General features: G+C 39.7%; 1 protein-coding gene and 2 non-coding genes across 3 annotated transcripts; all 3 read left to right on the top strand.

Annotated features, from left to right (window-relative positions):
- Positions 1 to 584: 584 nt before the first annotated feature.
- Positions 585 to 19061, top strand: EIF1AX (eukaryotic translation initiation factor 1A X-linked). The gene is made up of 7 exons (XM_005593146.5): positions 585 to 807; positions 5166 to 5249; positions 7960 to 8063; positions 9747 to 9797; positions 11480 to 11561; positions 13069 to 13160; positions 15315 to 19061. The coding sequence occupies exons 1-7, from the start codon at positions 792 to 794 to the stop codon at positions 15318 to 15320; spliced, it is 435 nt and encodes a 144-aa protein (XP_005593203.1). The 5' UTR covers positions 585 to 791; the 3' UTR covers positions 15321 to 19061.
- On the top strand, positions 7434 to 7513 carry LOC123571498 (small nucleolar RNA U2-19). The gene has a single exon (XR_006695653.1). It is a non-coding gene; the product is annotated as a small nucleolar RNA U2-19 (small nucleolar RNA).
- LOC123571497 (small nucleolar RNA U2-30) lies at positions 7667 to 7736 on the top strand. The gene has a single exon (XR_006695652.1). It is a non-coding gene; the product is annotated as a small nucleolar RNA U2-30 (small nucleolar RNA).
- Positions 19062 to 20122: the final 1061 nt, after the last annotated feature.

Raw genomic sequence — 20122 nt, 5'->3', positions numbered from 1 at the left:
AGCAGTTCAAGACCAGCCTAGCCAAGATGCTGAAACCCCGTCTCTACTAAAAACACAAAAATTAGCCGGGCGTGATGGCACGTGCCTGTAATCCCAGCTACTCCGGAGGCTGAGGCAGGAAATCGCTTGAACCCGGGCGGCAGAGGTTGCAGTGAGCCAAGATCGCGCCACTGCACTCCAGCCTGGGCGACTCCAGAGCAAGACTCCGTCTCAAAAAATAAAATTAAAATTAAAAAAATATATATTTTAAAAACTGAGCTAACCATGAGGTTAACAAGTCAACCACTTGTCAAACTGGGAGACCCGCGTTTGCTACAAAGCAGCAGAGGTCTGGCTTTAACCAGCAGCGAGCGCCACCTCAAACCGCCCTTTTCTATGACGCAGAGGTTCTCCCCCGCCCTCCCTGACTCCGCCTTTTCCCTGCTTGCGGCCCTGCCCCTCGCGTCCTCTCCGGCTTGCTGCGCACCCTCCCAGAACGCGTCTGCCTCGGCCCTAACAATGGGGGTCAGTCGGCCACGCCTGCGCCATAAAGCCTAGGGGGCGGGCCCAGCCGGCGACGGGAGGCGGGGAAAAGCGACGCAAGCAGTCGCGACGCCATTTGCTGCCGCCGAGCGTGGACGCTGGCGGATCTCTGAAGAGCTCGGTTGCGATCCTCTCTCGCGCACGCTGCCTAGCCTCCAGCACCTCCTTGGTCCCGCGCGCTCCCTCGTGTCGCCCCTCGGAGCAGCAACCGCCTCGGTCGCCGTTACCCGGAAAGAAGTCAGAGACCCCGCGAGGTCGCCGCCACCGCCATGCCCAAGAATAAAGGTAATGCCGCCCGGACCCCCGGACCACGGCCCTCCTCGGCTGAGTTTCCCAGGTCCTGCCCGTAGATTGCAGGTCACCCAGGTCGCAGTGACCCTTTTTCCTTCCCACCCTACCTGCCCGCGGCTGGGCGTCCCACACGCGACTCTGAGCTCGGGAGAGGAGCTGGGAAGTAAACTCCTGTTGCCCAGTTTGGCCACATTGGGGTGGAGCCGACGCCATTTTTGTAGGGCCTCCTGCGGGAGAATGGGCTTTTGCTCCTGATTCGCGCCAGACTGACCGCGGCTCGGTGGCGATGGTGGCGGGAACCCTACACCGGGCGGCCTAGGCTTAGTAGATAGGCCCATCTGGCCTTCCCGGGCATGAGGGGTTAATCCCTGGAAGCCGTTCTGAACTTTAAAAGAGTGCTGTCCGCGTTCGTGAGCACCAGGTACTCCTGCATGGGTCTCTTTATGGACAGTTCAGTATTGTTGAGGCTACTCGTTGTCCCTTGTGAACAGTGGGTGAAACCTTGATGCATTTCTAAGGCTCACTTCTAGAGATTTACTCTCTCCATCCCTTTACAGGATATAGCTTATGTTTGTTTGCTGAAGACTTATTCCATATTTAGCCAAGTTTTCTACTTTTGCTTCAGATCATGCATATGTTGTGAGAATAAAGACCTAATTTAAGTTTTCTCCATTCTGAGGCTAAGGATTCACAAATGATCAGACTTGAGGATAACTTTATTTGGGATTTCCAAAACGAAAGGCCTAATCTTAAAAAAAAAAAAAAAAAAAAAGGCGTAACACTTCTAAATAAATTACTTTTATAGATTTACAGTGTTCCTGTCATTTTTAATAGCCTTATAACTTGTTGAAGAAAATTGTGCAAGTAAATATAGGGAAAATATTGTATTTTCCTACAGGAGAGGAGCATACTTCATAGTCCATAAGTAGTCTCCTTTGATTATTCATTCTTAGGAAATCTTTCCCTGACACAGGCCTACTTCTGCTCTCTTTTCTACTTGACAGCTGGCTCCAGGAATTCTACCACATTTCGTCTTTGTAGCTGTCACTTGTTACTTTATCCCTTAGGGTACTTGGTCAGGGTGTTCTGTGCACAAGTTGGTGCAGTCCTCTCGGGGGCTCTCCACCTTGCTGCCCTCAGAGATCAAACTTTTTGTAGCAAGGATTTTCACTGCTCATTATTTTGGAAAAGATCGAGTTATAAACAAAAAATTTTTTAAGTCTTAGGTTTTCTTCTGTATAATCCTTTATTCTCTCTGAGATGGTAAGGGGATCACTTCCATCTTATTCTCATCTTTATTTCTAGTAATAAGATTTTCAATTCTTCCACCAGGCTGTAAGCTCTAAAAGGCAGGAATAGTATCTGTCTTAATCACATTCGATTGCTAGCACTTGCCACTTAGTAGATGCTCAATAAATATTTGTTGGTTTAAGTCACCTTCCTCCTGTCAACTCCACCCTTAGGTGAATAATAGGTTCTGCTTTGGTTCCAAGGGGATAGGACTTCTACACTAAATCACATCTAGTTCCCTAGCCTCATGTCTTAAGAAAGAGCCTCTCTGGGAATTTCTCCAAAACAACTCTGGTTTAAAGAATGTTGATGTCACTTTAATTGTTGTACACTCAGACCTAGTCTCATTCATTCAACAGAGAATTTAAAGAACATCCCATTACATGGCAATAAAATACAAAGGGGAATGATCAGGGTATGGTTAATTCTGGTAAGTTGACAAGTAATGAATGGTTTCTTAAATAATATTTGAGGCATACAAAAAATACAGCTAACATAATGGACCTGGGAACCCAGGGGTTTCTCAGAACCTGGAAACTCTGAATTTAAGAATTACAACGCAAATTGAGGTAAAGCCCTAATCACCTTTTACTCTCTTTTTGGAGGTTATCACCAGGCTGAGTTTGGTGTTTATCATTCCTGTACTGTCTTGAAACCAATCAGTTCTTAGTTATCTTACTTAGAGGAATGGTACTTTTCATGACCCCTGAATTTTTTGAGATAGGTTTTACTAATGTAGAAATAAAGTCATTTATTGTTCTGTTTTTCTGCATTGGAAAATCCAGAAGCCCTGTGAATATAAGCTGTGGTTACACAAGTAAGGGTAAAATTTGCCACATACTATGTGTTAAGTGACTTTTGCTTTGGATTGATTCATATCAACTTATTCTAGAAATTCTTAGAAACCCATCCTCAAATCAGGAAAAGGGGTATCATTTGGCCCACTCATAAGCATTTAGGGTATAGTGCTCCCACACTTTGAAGAAGTTACTGCCTATGATTTTTAACTCACCACTCCGTTAGGAATGTATGGACTATTCTTGACCAATTCATTTGAAGAATTAGTGAACTCAGGTATATAACTCAGGAAACAGAGCAGGTATGATCTTGCCCTAAAGGAGCTTGCACTCTGTTTTGCAGATCTGGCATGATTAATGGCTTCATACTTTTCTCTTTCTAGGAAATTAGTTTCAGTGTTCCCTAAGAATGCCTCAGATACTGAATTCTAAGGACTCTGAGCGGGTCAGGAAATTGTAGAGGCCCCCCTAAAATAGCACAGAGCAATGTGAGACTGCCCCAGGAGAGAGTAAGTGGACTTGATTCAAGAAGTTAGAGGTCTTTGCAGTGATCAGGTGCACATTAACGATTCCATTTGGGGCCGGGTGCGGTGGCTCAAGCCTGTAATCCCAGCACTTTGGGAGGCCGAGGCGGGTGGATCACGAGGTCAGGAGATCGAGACTATCCTGGCTAACATGGTGAAACCCCGTCTCTACTAAAAATACAAAAAACTAGCCGGGCGTGGTGGCGGGCGCCTGTAGTCTCAGCTACTTGGGAGGCTGAGGCGGGAGAATGGCGTGAACCCGGAAGGCGGAGCTTGCAGTGAGCCGAGATCATGCCACTGCACTCCAGCCTGGGAGACACAGCGAGACTCCGTCTTAAAAAAAAAAAAAAAGATTCCATTTGGGTTATGAACTTTTGGCTGCTTCCAAGCTCTTCCCATGAGTCTCTTAGTGTCATTACCACTTACAGCCTTTTTCCTGCCTTTTGGAAATGGCTGCCAATGTGGTTTCCTTTCTGGAATGGGAGCAAAATGCTGTGGACAGGTAACCTAATGTGGCGGCTAGGGACAAAAAAACATTGTGACTCTGGTCACCCCAGCTTACTGACTGCCATCAGTGAGCTGATTCACTCACTGAAGCCAGGTGAGTTACTGAACTTCTCTGAGCTTCAGGGAACTCATGGGTAAACTGGGAATAAATGAATGTTATGACCTCATCGGGTGATTGTGACAAGTAAATGGGCAGAATTATTGCATAGTGGTTAAGAGCATGCTCACTGGGGTTATATAATAGAAACAGGGATGTTGAGTAGGGACCAGCATTATAAAAAAAAATTGGGTACCGAACGGATATTTTTTAAGAGACAGTGTCTCTCTATGTTGCCCAGGCTAGCCTGGAACCTCCTGGGCTTGCTCAAGTGATCCTCCCACCTGAGCCCCCTGAGTAGCTGAGACCCTAGGCGCACACCACTGCACCCAGTGAGATTTCGATGTTTATGGTCCTCTGCTACTAAAAGTTTGAAAACCATAGTTCTCTGTCCAGACACTGTCTTCACTTAATTTTCAAAGTATCGTGTTCCAGGCCGGGCGCGGTGGCTCAAGCCTGTAATCCCAGCACTTTGGGAGGCCGAGGCGGGCGGATCACGAGGTCAGGAGATCGAGACCATCCTGGCTAACACGGTGAAACCCCGTCTCTACTAAAAATACAAAAAACTAGCCGGGCGAGGTGGCGGGCACCTGTAGTCCCAGCTACTCGGGAGGCTGAGGCAGGAGAATGGCGTAAACCCAGGAGGCGGAGCTTGCAGTGAGCCCAGATCGCACCACTGCACTCCAGCCTGGGCGACAGAGTGAGACTCCGTCTCAAAAAAAAAAAAAAAAAAAAAAAAAAAACCACAAAGTATTGGGTTCCTTGCATAGGGCCTGGCTTTAGAAGGCATCCAAGATTTCCGCTTAGAAGAATATATATAGAATTGCATTTTTATTTCAAAAGGATGGATGCCAAAGTGAAATGTTTTTCTATATTTTTTAGTATAATATCTGCTATTTATGTGTATTTTATGTCAGAAAAATCCCCAAAGGAAATTCCAAGAAGGGTAGGGAGGTGATAATGTGTTAATGTTGGGATTGGAGATTGTAAATTTAATATGATTGAGTAGCTGAAATAGGTGAATTTTTAAATTTAAGTGATCTTTTAAAAAATGGTTTTATAAGCCTTAATTTCATTTTATTTCATATGTTTTATGGATAATTAATGTCATTTACGTCCTTTTTTTTAAACCATCAGGTAAAGGAGGTAAAAATAGACGCAGAGGTAAGAATGAGAATGAATCTGAAAAAAGAGAACTGGTGTTCAAAGAGGATGGTCAGGGTAAGTGTTTTCATAAATTACGCTTTTTAAAATAACATCCTTTCTTTTTTAGCTGGGGACTTTACTTTTTTGAGACAGGGTCTTGCCCGTTGCCCAGGGTGAAGTGCGGTGGCACGATTACAGCTCACTGCAGCCATGACCCTGAGCCGAAGCAGTGCTTTCATTCAGCCTCCCGAGTATTCGGAACTACAGGCACATACCACCATGTCTGGCTAATTTAAAAAATTTTTTTAGGCTGGGCGCGGTGGTTCGTGCCTGTAATCCCAGCACTTTGGGAGGCCGAGGCGGGCAGATCACGAGGTCAGGAGTTCGCGACCAGCCTGACCAACATGATGAAACCCCGTCTCTACTAAAAATACAAAATTAACTGGGCGTGGTGGTGCATGCCTGTAATCCCAGCTACTCAGGATTCTGAGGCAGGAGAATTGTTTGAACCTGGGAGGCGGAGGTTGCAGTGAGCCAAGATCGCACCACTGCACTCCAGCCTGGGTGCCAGAGGGAGACTCCGTCTCAACAAAAAAAAAATTTTTTTTTTTTAATAGAGAGGAGGTCTTCATATGTCACCCAGGCTGTTCTCGAACTCCTGGGCTCAAGTGATTCTCCCACCATGACCTCCCAAAGTACTGGGAACTAAGAATGTGTCGTATAGTTCAGAGGGAATTGAGCCTCAAAAGCTATGGTTGACAGTTCTATGATTTAGTTGACAGTTCTATGATTAGCATTTTTGATAGTGAATGGTGTGCATAATATGTTGAGTAGACCATGGACATTTGAAGGATGAGCCTGAGGCCCTTATAGACCTCTCCATTCTCCGGTGCCATTAGCATGTAACTTCATAAACTACAATAAAATGAAACTGAACAGTTAACTGACCTTATTAGACTGAAGAATTTTGTAAGTGCCAGACCAGGATACATAGCACCAGTCAAATAAACCCTAACTGGATCGTTTGCCCTTTCCTGTTACTTTTATTTCGAGTCATTTCAAACCTACAGAAAGTTGCAGTATTAGTGCAACAAACTCCCTTAAATCCCTCATATGTACGCACACATATAAAGAAATATATATGTACATATATATGTAGGATTCCTTTTTTTTTTTTTTTTTTTTTTTTTTTTGAGGTGTAGTCTCGCTCTGTCACCCAGGCTGGAGTGCAGTGGTGCGATCTTGGCTCACTACAAGCTCCGCCTCCCGGGTTCACGCCATTCTCCTGCCTCAGCCTCCCGAGTAGCTGAGACTACAGGCGCCCGCTGCCATGCCCAGCTATTTTTTTTGTATTTTTAGTAAAGACGGAGTTTCACTGTGTTAGCCAGGATGGTCTTGATCTCCTGACCTCATGATCCACCTGTCTTGGTCTCCCAAAGTGCTGGGATTACAGGCGTGAGCCACCGTACCCAGCCCCATATGTAGGATTTCTTGAGGACCTTTTGAAATTTAGAGACATCATGTTACTTTTCCTTTACTTGATCATGTATCTCCTGAGAGCAAATATATTTTCTTATATAACTAGAAGAGAATTATCACACTCAGGTAATTTGACATTGATATAATATCTAGTATATACTCCAAATTCATATTTTGTCAGGTATTCCAATCATTTCCAGTACTTTAGCTTTTAATAGAACTTTGGGTGGATTTATTATGCCATACATATAAACCAGTAAACACGAGATACATTTTCTGGCTAAAAATCCTTTTGTTTCTTAGCCTTGGTCATCCTTGCCTCTAAAATAGCAGCTGACTTGACTTGGGCAGACACTGTTTTATTACTACAACTTCTCTCACTTCGGAAGAAAGGCTGCCTTTGAGTTGACCAACCATGTTGAGGTGGTAGGTGGGTGCTGGGCTCACTGTAGTCTGAGTAATTCACTTCCACAAGTCAACCCCACTACTGAGCCTTTCAAAGTGAAGTCTCAGTATATTTACAAATTAATGGACATCCTCTCTGGGGGTTAGTCATATTCTAATTCAAAAAAGACATTGTTTGAAGTTTGTTTTTGTTTGCTAAATGAACTAAAAATTATATGAGAATTGCTCCTAAAGGTACTGACGTAAAGGAGAGCTAAAAGTGGGGTAGTTAATCTACTTATTCAGAATGAGTTGATAATTAAAACATGTCTAATAGCAGAGACCGTATGTTATAGAAATGCATTACATTCTCTGAGATCTGCTTTTACTGAAGTGGATCAGTGATGAAACTAGCCAAATCTGAACTTCAGAAGGTTTTCTAGTCTACCTGATGCATGATCTCTACAGTTCTGAGAAGCAAAACTAGAAAACAATGTAAAACAATAAGGGCATATGTCTGGTGTGTGTGTGTGCACCCACATGTGTTTATAAAGGTAGCAGTTGTAGGAATGAATGAGATTGGGGGTGAGGGGGTGCGTATGTATGTCCATGAAAGCCTAATCATTTCTGGGCAATGATGTAAAGGTTTTACTACTGACCTTTGTAACTGTGAAGGTTTCTACACTTGACCTGAGCTCAGGAAAAAGAAGAAAGAAAGAAATGGCATTATAGAGTCTTGGTTCTAGCTCTGCCATTAACTAACTTGATATTTATCACTCCCTTATGTTTGTTTATATTTTTAATATATGTATTTATTCCCAACTGGTGCAACTTTATTCTCTTGACAGTTTTATGTGGACTTTAAGTTGCTGTTATCAAAAGTTGAACAATATTCCATACCCTTTTCCTTTCTCCCCGCTAGAGTATGCTCAGGTAATCAAAATGTTGGGAAATGGACGGCTAGAAGCAATGTGTTTTGATGGTGTAAAGAGGTTATGTCACATCAGAGGAAAATTGAGAAAAAAGGTAGGTGTGATTTGTTTTACTTTAATATAAAATTGGTTAAGGGGGAAAATCCCTCTAACAGTTTTTAACTGTCCATGGACTTCATTTTTGGAAATTCCCAAAAGACTTACCTAGGTAAACAGTGATTTACCTATAAGGCAAATAACAAGGTCTGTAATGGTAATTTTATACAGATTCTAATGTTAAAGAATCATTTGTATCACTTACGTTGTATTCCTGCCCAAAAAGTCCAAATTGAGAGACATTCTGCAGAAACAAAAGGCCCAGCTTTTTTTCTCCTTGTCTTTTTTTTTTTTTTGACACAGGGTCTTACTTTATCACCCAGCCTGTAGTGTAGTGGCATGATCTGGGCTCACTGTAGCTTCACCCTCCTTGGTTCAAGTGATCCTCCCACTTCAGCCTCCCATGTAGCAGGGACTACAGGCCTGTGCCACCATGCCTGGCGAATTTCTGTATTTTTTGTAGAGATGGGGTTTCTCCATGTTGCTTAGGCTGGTTTCGAACTCCTGAGCTCAAGCAGTCAGCCCGTCTTGGCCTCCCAAAATGCTGGGATTATAGGCATGAGCCACTGTACCTAGCCAGATGGCCCAGCTCTTAATGAAATGTTACTGTCATGAAAGTTTAAAAAAAAAAAAGTTGGGGCACTATTCTAGTTTCAAGGAGACTTAAAGAGACCTGACAGTTAAATGTAGTAGGTGGCCCTTGTTTGGATTCTGGTTTAGGAATTGGACATATAGCTGTGAAATGTACATTAAGAAAATTTGAATATGAGTTATATTACATAAGCATTGTATTAATGTTGCATTTCCTGAATGTCATCGTGAATGGACTGCCTTGGAAAGTAATGATTAATTCACCATCACAGTAGTTATTCAGGCAGATTTATTAATCAGGTTGACTAAAAGTCCCAACTCTGATTTTGTATTTTTTTAAATTTGATATGGGGGTCTTTCTTTTTTTTTTTTTTTTGAGACAGAGTCTCGCTCTGTCATCCAGACTGAAGTACAGTGGCGTAATCTTGGCTCAGTGCAACCTCCGCCTCCCAGGTTCAAGTGTTTCTCTGGCCTCAGCCTCCTGAGTAGCTGGGATTATAGGCATGCACCACCACGCCTGGCTAATTTTTGTATTTTTAGTAAAGACAAGGTTTTACCATTTTGGCCAGGCTGGTCTTGAACTCCTGACCTCAAGTGATCTGCCAGATTCAGCCTCCCAAGGTGCTGGGATTATAGGTGTGAGCTAGCCCAAACTAAAATCTTTTAATTTCCTTTTTTTTTTTTTTTCTTTTAAAGAAGTTTATTTTTTTGAAACGGAGTCTCACTGTGTTGCCCAGGCTGGAATGCAGTGGTGCAGTCTTGGCTCCCTGCAACCTCCGTCTCCCGGGTTCAAGCGATTCTCCAGCCTCAGCCTCCCGAGTAGCTGGGATTACAGGTGCCTGCCACCACGCCCAGCTAATTTTTGTAGTTTTTAATAGAGATGGGTTTTTGCCATGTTGGCCAGGCTGGTCTCGAACTCCTGACCTCAGGTGATCCGCCCACCTTGGCCTCCCAGAATCCTGGGATTACAGGCGTGAGCCACCACTCCCGGCCTAAAATCTTTTAATTTCTAAACTAATTGATTGTTACTCTGGAATTTCTTGATTCTTCGTTATTTGAAATATGACGGGCAGTGACTTTTCTTTTGTAGGTTTGGATAAATACCTCGGACATTATATTGGTCGGTCTCCGAGACTACCAGGTAAAAATTACATGTAAATTTTTCATATTTTACTGGCTTGAATTTGATGAGCCATTTCTTAAGAGCCAGTTTCATTTTAGGCATTGTGCTAGGTATCCCAGGGATTATGTTTAAATCAAAATCTGGGAGCCATTATTCTAGAGGATACAGCTGAATGAGTTAAGTTCCCATCCCACAAAAGGCTCATAGCCTGGTAGTGGAGAGAATTAAGCACACAAGTAATTATAATACACATCACGACATAGGTATGTGCTATAAATATAGAGGAGCACTTGGGAAAGAAAGAAAATGGTGATTGCCTTTCATGATCGTAACCCTTGACTCTGTAGACTCATTGTGGGTCTGTGAAATCCATTTGACATCCACCTATTGGAAATCATCCCTGTGTGATACTGTCTCTATTTGTATAGCCTTGAGCATGCTTTGATTTTTTTTTTTTAATCCAGAATAAATAATTTAAATCTTCACTTTAAACCATTGTTTCTCAACCGTGGGCAATTTTGCCCTCCAGGGGACATTGGCAGTGTCTGGAGACTTCTGGTTGTCACAACTGGGGGATGGGTGCAGTGCTGCTAGCGTGTAGTAAATAGAGGCTGAGGTGGGCACAGGACAGCATCCCATAACAGAGAACAGTCCACCTCACAATAATCCGTAGCGCTGAGGTGAGAAAGCTTGCTTTAAATTCATACCATTTTAATGTCCCTTTTTTTCTTATGATCTAACAATAACCCCAGGAATAGGAATAAGTAATTTCCTGTTCGATAGATAAGGACACCAAGGGTCCGAAATGAGTAACATTTTAACTGTAAAGTAACAGCCAGGACCAACTTCTGATTTGAAATTTTTCGTGATCCTTCCGTGCCCCTCCCACTTACGGCGTGGTCTTTGGCTCAATAGCATCTTCTGGAAGCTTGTTAGAAATACACATTCTTTGACTCTTCAGTCAGAGCATGCATTTTAATAAGATCTCCATGGGCTTCTATACACTTTACATTTTAAGAAGTACTGATCTGAATCACACTGTCCTTGAAGTTGAAGCAATCAATTTTCTCCCTTAACTGAGTTAAATTATTTTCAAATAGGGAAGTAGAACATTCTAAGACAGTATTTCTCAGTGGGACTTTTGCATCAGAAATAGCAAAGAACTTCTCACAATACTAAATCTTGGGCTTCTCTTCACATCTGCTAATCTATCTTCAGAAGATACAAAAACTCCACAGGAGATTGTGATGATACATAGCCAAAGAAGCACAGATAATGCAGAAAGGTATAATTTGCTTAGGTCATTGTACCAGTCTCAGTTCAGTCTCAGTTTTGGAATTGCAGTGTTTGATCACCCTGCAAATTATTGTCCCAGGGACCTTTTGTACTTCAAAAGACTTCTAATCAAAGGGTAATATTAAATAATCTAAAATATGGGGTCTTCACAGTTCTGCTCTTATTAAGTGAGATCTTTAAATATATTTCCCAAGCCTGTTAATAATCATTCAGCCATGTACATAAACTTCCTCCTGGGTTAAACCCAAGGATCTTTTTCAGAGGGTATGAGAAAGCTTTAAAATTTAAAAGGAGATTTATAATAAAATGGTGAGATTTGATTGTTTATTCAATATGAGAATTTATGAAATAACTGATAATATTTCGTCATGATCAGTTTTTAAAGTTATTTGTCTCTATTTAAGGATAACAAAGCTGATGTGATTTTAAAATACAATGCAGATGAAGCTAGAAGTCTGAAGGCATACGGCGAGCTTCCAGAGCATGGTAATGTCTGAGTTACTGTATTAACTTGTCATATGGTATTTAGGTTATCTGTTGCTGTTTAGGTGAAGGAACTGTGGATTTTGCTTATTTACTTTAGTGCTTACATTTTTAGTTTTAAGTATGCCTGCTTATGCTTCATAATACTAGATATTTTAAGAAAGAAATTACTGGAATTCTGTTCCCAATAAATATAGTGAGGAGTTATATTCTGTAAGCTTTGGAGTTCCACATAATGCTAACTAAAGGAATAATTTTGTTATAGTATCTATTTTAAAATTCCTTTCTTGAGAGACTGTCAGTGCTCATATGGGTTAAACATGAAGTGCACGTCAGCCAGGCGTGGTGGCACATGCCTGTAAGTCTCAGCTACTTGGGAGGCCAAGACGGGAGGACTGCTTGAGTCCAGGAGTTCGAGGATGCAGTGACCTGTGATCATGCCACTGTACTCGAGCCTCAGTGACAAAGCAAGACCTTGTCTGAAAAAAAATTAAAAACAAAAACAAAAACATGAAGCAAGGGCACATAATTAGGTACTATTACTGATTTTGTTTGTTTGTTTGTTTATTTGTTTGTTTTGAAATGGAGTCTCACTCGGTTGCCCAGGCTGGAGTGCAGTGGTGCAATCTTGGCTCACTGCAACCTCTGCCTCCCCGGTTCAAGCAATTCTCAGCCTCCGAAGCAGCTGGGATTACAGGCATGCACCACCATGCCCAGCTAATTTTGTATTTTTAGTAGAGACGGGGTAAAAAGTTCTATTTTCATTTTATCGTTGTGTAACAGTATCCCGTAGGATTTTTTAAAAGCAGCATTCTTGGTTTTCACCCTTCCAAATACAAAAGTAATGAATTCTTAAAGCAGAAAACCTAAAAATAAGTCCCTTACAACCTCATCAAACAAGAAATGTACTTGACATACTATTTTGTAGGCCTGCATTTTCACTTGGCAGTTACTGTTTTTGGCTCTGTTGTATCTTATTATGAAAAAACTTAATTTTATTATGTTTTACTTAAGCACGAAAGTATTAATTTTACTTAAGCATGAAAGTCCTGCTGAAATTACTTAGCATTTCTGATCTAATAAATGTTAATGTATCTAGGAATAAGACTAGCGCTTACTGGTTCATTTTCATTTCTTTAGGGATAATCATGATTTGACCAGATCTTTCTCATTGATGAGTCTATCTGATGATTAGTGAACCAGCTATTCTTAAGGAAATACGTTGTTACCATGTGCTCAAACCTTTTGAGAAGTATACCTGGAAGTTATAATAGCTTCAGAATTAGTGTAATTAGAGCCTTCCTTACTGAAAATACCTTTGCAAACAAAAGAAAATGGTAACACAGATACTCCCATCTTGACATAGCAGTGACACTACAGGGAATTTTGCTTCATATAATATTCTTCATAGTAATTGTGTTATATAAAAGTTAGGAATGCTTTTCTTATGATGAAACTTTGATTAAATTACAGTGCTGACTTACCAGTGTATTTCTTACTGTGTCCTTAGCTAAAATCAATGAAACTGATACATTTGGTCCTGGAGATGATGATGAAATTCAGTTCGATGACATCGGAGATGATGATGAAGATATTGATGATGTAAGTAGATGTACCTTGTGTTTTCCAATTTTTGTTATTATCCATGGAGAAACCAACTTTCCCCTAACATAAATAAGGGTATATTTTGAGAATTGTCTGAATTAAATAGTATTATGTAGAAGACACCTAGTCAAACTGTTTATTTTGAGAATTCTTTTTTTTTTTTTGAGATGGAGTTTCATTCTGTCACCCAGGCTGGAGTGCAGTGGTACAATCTCAGCTCACTGCAACCTCTGCCTTCTGGGTTCAAGCCATTCTCCTGCCTCAGCCTCCCGAATAGCTGGGACTACAGGCGCGTGCCACCACACCTGGCTAATATTTGTACTTTTAGTAGAGATGAGGTTTCACCATGTTGGCCAGACTGGTCTCGAACTCCTGACCTCAGGAGATCTGCCCTCCTTGGCCTCCCAAAGTGCTGGGATTACAGGCGTGAGCCACCACGCCTGGCCCTATTTTGAGAATTCTTACAACCCTCTTCAATTTCTCTTCCTAAAAAGGTCGGTGTTTGCATTGGCAATATTGACGCCAGCCACTGTAAGCATGATTTGTCTAATTATGAGTCTCTAAAGAGATAGCTATTAAAAAATTTAGTGGACAGTTGAAAAATAGATCTTATCAAAGGAACATACATGCCTTTTTAATTGAAATATTAGTGTGTTGAAAGAATCTTGTTTGAATCAGCTTGATATGAAGATTGGAATTACAACATACACTGAAAGCCTTGTCAAAATGGAAGCCTATTGCCAATTATGGTATTTTTAGCTGTTGGATGTGTACTGTTGGCAAACTCTTGGGCAGTTGGTATGTTTATTTTGAGGAAAATGGATTGTCTATCCTAATAATAAAGTAGTAATGCCCATAAGTGTAAATGCTTTACTACACTTCTGCTGTTACTGTATTTGAATGAAATTCAAACTTATTCTTTTGGCAGTATAAATTTATTTAGTGATTGGGGTGTTACTCTTAAATCTGTTTTGGGCTCTTTTCAGACCTCTTTAACTAAAATGTGGTTCAGAAACCACCTGTGTATTTCAACCCAAAAACAATAATAAGTCAGATGTGGTGGTATGCACCCATAGTCCCATCTACTCAGGAGGCTGATGGGAGGATCACCTGAGCCCAGGAGCTCAAGACTAGCCTGGGCAACATAGCCAGACCTTGTCTCTAAATAAATAACATAATAACGTTAAATTTGATGCAAAGATGGAATTTCAGAATATCTAGAGCAGTTGTTCCTGACCAAGAATACTCACACCTGAGTTAAATTACTAATGTTACAGACATTTTAACACATACACAAAAATAGGAAGTGAGAAATAAACATATTGTTCTGTTATTTTCTTAATTTTGGAGACCCTGAGCCAAGAGGAGTCTTGTGACTAAACTGTTACTAATATTTTGACAATAGAATTAATTCTATTTTTGGTAAGAACTTGCAGCTGACGTGTGGATTAAGTGCCAACCCAAACATTTTGACATCTGAGCAGGGGTAGAAGGCCTCTTTAAAAAAAAAAAAAAATTAAGGAACCTAACCAGAGAACATGCATGAATATAAAGCCGCATGCACCAAGATAATGGGTTGAGAATCTAGGCATGGTCAAGATTTTCTCAGTAAAAATTTCTGGATCTGGGCCAACACCTCCTCAGAACTGGACCCAGCTGGCTGGCTGGAAAAGAGACAGTAAGGACAGTGATTATTAAAGAGTTCTCTTGAACATTTTGTAAAAGTTGACTCTGTCACCTGAGAACCCTACTTCTTTGAGAGATTTCTCCAGGTGGTTTATAGATGTTTTAACTGTAGCCAGATTGACTCAGGAGAATTAGGTCAGTATCACACTGGTCCTGTTCTTGAAGAGATGGTATCATGCTTCCCGTGTCTCCTCCCATCCACAAGATACAAAAATCTCAAATTACTAGCATTAAAGGAAAGGAAGGAGACAGTAAACTTTATTAAGAATATTTTGCATAACATGTAACATTACAAAGGAGATCAAAACGATTTACTTATAGCAGGCCAGAATTATAGAAATTTCTTCTTCAAACTATTTGTTTCTCAGGTAGCCTAAGGAGGTGAAAGTCTCCCTTATATATGGAGTAGACTGTTGGAATAGAAGAATTCTTTTTCCTTTCATCTGATGTTCTTTTCCCTTCCAGATCTAAATTGAACTCAACATTTTACATTCCATCTTTTCTGGATTGTCCTACAATTTGGATTTTGACCATGACAAAGAAGATTAAAATTTCATTAGCATGAATGCAATTTGTTAAAGCAGACTGATTTGTTTCTAAGGTATTTCTTGTTTTTTAAAAAACTGATAATGCTGAATTATCTTAAGTGAGATGTTAAGCCCACTTTGTTCTTTTAATGTAATGGAGCTTATGGATAGAAGACCATGTCTACTAATTAAAAAAAAAATGCATTGCTGCTTTTCCTACCACTTCCAATAAGAAAATGGGTGTTTTGAAGAAATCATTTGCCTTGTCCTCACAGAATATGATTAAGCCCTGGCCTCTTGATTGTATAGAGTCATTGTGTATATTTCAATTACCTAGATATTCCCTTGAGATTTTGATAAAATTTGAGGGAGGCAGAAATCTGCATTTGAAGAAAAAAATTAAGTCTGTTTGTCATATTTAAGTAGCCTGTGGCTATTTTTATACTGATTTTGATATCATGTGTTCTTTTCATAGTCGTATTTTGCCACCATAAACATAAAAAAAAAAAGTATCTCCAAAATGCAGTTTCAGAACCTGGGTTTTAATAGCAATTTTGAATTTGTAAGCTTAGTAGTTGCAGAAATTGAACACTAGGTGGCACTCAGTTATCGTAACAGTGGAAGTACTGATATAATTGTTGACTTTTCTTTTACTATGTGTAAGAAATACGCCAAACATGAAAAGAATTGTTTTGATCATATGCATGTATGTAGAATATTTTTACAGAGCAGAAAGATTATGTTAGAAGTGTGATTTTTATTTTCAGAAGTCATGTACATGTAAGTAAGCTACAATTTTGAGTGCTTTATAAACACTTAAGATATATATAAATTAATTTCATAGCAACTTGTAAAAAAAAAAAACTTGTTGAAAAGCCTTTTTCAACATATCCCTAAACTAAGGGAAGAGGAGGGAATAACAACTCAATGAAAAGACGGTCTCCAATTTCTGAATGGAAAAGCTACAGCTGAGAAATAAAATAAAATGTCGTGCTGCAGAATATGTTATACCCTTATTTTGTGTTAAGGATATATTTTATTATGTGAATGGTTTTGGTTTTGTTTTCTGTTTTTGTTTTTTGCTTGTATTGGGAGCTAGCTTTACTGGTAACTTCCTTATTTAGTTTTTAGTGGTCAACTCAAAATGAAACTAGGGCTGAGCTAGTTAACCCTCACTAGCCAAACTGAAATTGTATGCAACATTAAAAGAAGAGATCCATCATGTAGCTTGTGACACTTTTATTTTATTAGTCACCGGGGAACTTTTCAGTGATGAAAATACACAGGGCAATAAACCTTCACATGGCTTCAAAAGGAAAACAAACAAATCTTCTCTAATCTGCTCTTACTATAATTTCCTAAGTGTACACCAAACTCTGGATTTAAAGATCTGAGGTACTATAGAACATTAAGTTGAGGAATAGAAATTAAGAGTACATATTCATGGTTTATATTTCTTATTCTGTGGAGTTCCTGAACACATCTAGGTGGAATGCATCTGAGACTAAGGGCTGGTTTTTAATCCTCATCCTCATAAGAAACCAGCCTTGAAGAATTAACAATTGTCTTCATCGGTATTCTAAACCTCCTAAGATATTTAGGCTTCTGTACATAAAAGTGTTTTTGCTAAATTTACAGTATGTATAGGTCCTTTCATATTATTTTACTAAGAATGTTTGAACTTGGCATATTTGATATAGTTCCTCGTAGGAATAGCACAGCTCAAACATTAGTTTTTCTACTTACCTCCTCTAACACATGTGGTTTGTCTGGAGAGTTTCTAAAAATTCACCTATAACCCCAGTTCATGTATGTGCTGGTGATTGTTCTTGCTGAGGTAAATCTCGAATCAGTGATTAAAATAGTTGGGGTAAAGTTGTAGCTTATATGCAATACTACTTGGAGGAATTCTAATTTGTATTTAATGTGGAAATTGTATCGTTTCATTGATTTAATCATAAATAATGGAAATGGTCTTCAAGCAGTTTTATTTTTGATTTTTTTTTGCTTATACACTGATTCCTATAATACAGTGCTATAAGCTATGCACAGAAAGAAAATAAAACGTTTGAAATCCAAGAATAATGGTTCTTACTGCTAAGAGGGAGTAATAGTTATTACTAATGATTTTGATGGGGTTGCATTTTTGATGCAATGTTTATTCCACTTGCAGTTAGAATATGAATATGTTTTATCACTAATGCGGCTGAATAACCAAACCAAACATTTGTGTAAAAAAAAAAAAAAGCCAAGATTTCATTGTTTGTTGAATATTTCTTAAGCATCTAGCCCCTAAAGAGACCGCTTCTTACTGAGCCTGTAAACTCTGCATGATGGAAATTCTTGTATTTTATTGAGGAATGACTGTTGGTTTACTCACCACATCTGTGGAATCATGGCTATAAATGTTTGCTTACAAACTCTTCGTGACTTGTAATTTAACTTAATCTCATCTAATGTAAATATTAGATTATGATGTTCAGTAACATCTTTCATAGGTATAAACTGCTGTCATTATTGATTTCAGAGTAACTCTGAGTAATCAAATAGGTAAAAGCATGTTTTGAGTAAAATAGCTAGATTTATACTTTACTTGTATTGTATAAAGACTTAACAACAACCGGAATTGACTGGATTGACAGTTAAAGTGTCAGAATGAAAGCGAGGTTTTTTTAATGTTACCTGACTGTCCTAAAGATGAAAATGATTTGTATTGGTATGAAATGCTTATTTTTATTCTACTTAGTAAGGGTAAGTTTTATTTATACTCTTTGGACTCCCATAAACTTTTGCACACTGCTTTGTGTTTTTGGTTTACCCTAAACTACCATCCTTTTTATCTTTGCTTTTTTTCTTCCTATTCAGAAAAGAGCAAAATGTGAAAAGACGCTAGACTCTCAGGTATAGAGTGAACTGAGCAATTTGGAGGATGTATTGGACTTTGTCCTCTCTTATTCCACCCTCCCAGCCCTGAAAGTTGCTAGGTACTTGTGAGGCAATGTACTGGAGAGGGGAGAGCATGGATCCTGGGGTCAAAGGGACTTTGCCCCCACCCTTACTTGGCCTTCTACCTGCAGGTGACCACTGGCACATTCTCCTGCTTGTCTCAGCTTCAGGTTCTTCACCTCTAATATGGGGATGATGAAAACAGTACCTGTCATGCAGAGTTATTGGGAGGATTGATAATTTAGATGTTTATACATGTAATGTACTTAGAGCAGTGTCGGCCTCTTTTCACTTGATATCCAGTACTATGTAAGATAGAGGATGCATGTCTTCTATATTCTGTATTTCCCATTTCTTTTGCGTGCAGTCTTTGATTCGTACAATAGAAGGAACACGTGGAATGTATATTTGTACATTCATATCAACAGAGTATTTAAAATTGCTACCAACCTCATTTAATTCGGTATAAGACTAACAGATGAAGTCTCTCATTTGCTTGAAGATATTTTACAAAATACCAACTGCTCTATATTTCTTTAGAGAAAGATTATAGTTACTAATATTGATACCTCTGATAATATTTTATTCTTAAATCTTCAGTGATCCCTTTTACTATAGATTCATGACAGCTAATAAGTACTAACTGACTTAGAGGTGTCCTTTCCCATCATATGGAATGATGTAAAGAAATCAGATACAAACTACTGAAATTAGAAAATAAAATATGAACAACTTTCAACAATGTATACAATTGATTCTTTTCGAACTGTTTATAACATTTTTAACTATTCATGTGATTCTCTTCCAAAAATTTGCTATTTTTAAAAGTTAATTGTGATATATAAGGAAAAGGTATACCTTGTTTTTATTTTTGTCTGTTTTTGGTTGTTTGATCTAAATGAATCCACTTAGCCATATTCCAGATATGGGGTTGCATTTCCTCAGCAAATGAATTTGTCACAAATCTGTGCTGAAGAAGGCATTTTCTAACGGTAAGTCAATTCAGCAGAGTGACTTCAGATTGCCAAAGTCACATTCAACAGACCTTACTTTATACGATGCAGAGACCTATAGGTGAAGTAAATACTTACACTTCTGGTCAACTTACCCACTTTTAAAAGCCCAGTCTGTACTGCCATTCCAATCCATTGTTTTGTTCAGTTCACAACTTGATGTTGGTAGATCAGAAAGTAGGGACAAAATCTGAGTCAAGTCCCATTGCTGATTTCTGTGCTGTCTGATACAAAATTAACTGGACTTGGCAGATTTGACAACATTTAATACATATTTATGATTTTAAACCTGTCTTAGGAATCTAACAATGGGATTTTTTTGTTGTTTTTTTCTTGAGACGGAGTCTGTCGCCCAGGCTGGAGTGCAGTGGTGCAATCTCAGTTCACTGCAACCTCTGCCTCCCAGATTTGAGAGATTCTCCCTCTTCAGCCTCCTGAGTAGCTGGGATTATAGGCGCCTGCCACCACACCCGGATAATTTTTGTATTTTTGGTAAAGACAGGGTTTCACAATGTTGGCAAGGCTGGTTTCCAACTCCTGACCTCAAGTGATCTGCCTGCCTCGGCCTCCAAAAGTGCTAGGATTACAGATGTAAGCTACTGCACTCAGCCATTCTTTCATTCATTCATTTAGAGACAGGGTCTTGCTGTGTTGCCCAGGGTGAACGCAATGACACCATATCACAGCTCACTGCAACATCAACCTCCCTGGCTCAAGTGATCCTCCTACCTCAGCCTCCCAAGCAATGGGGACTACAGGTGTGCACCACCATGCCGGAATGTTTTGT

This window comes from Macaca fascicularis, chromosome X, assembly GCF_037993035.2.
Source record: "Macaca fascicularis isolate 582-1 chromosome X, T2T-MFA8v1.1".
NCBI classification, from domain to species: Eukaryota; Metazoa; Chordata; class Mammalia; order Primates; family Cercopithecidae; genus Macaca; species Macaca fascicularis.
The sequence above is the reverse complement of the archived record's forward strand: the minus strand, read 5'-3'. Positions and strand labels throughout refer to the sequence as shown.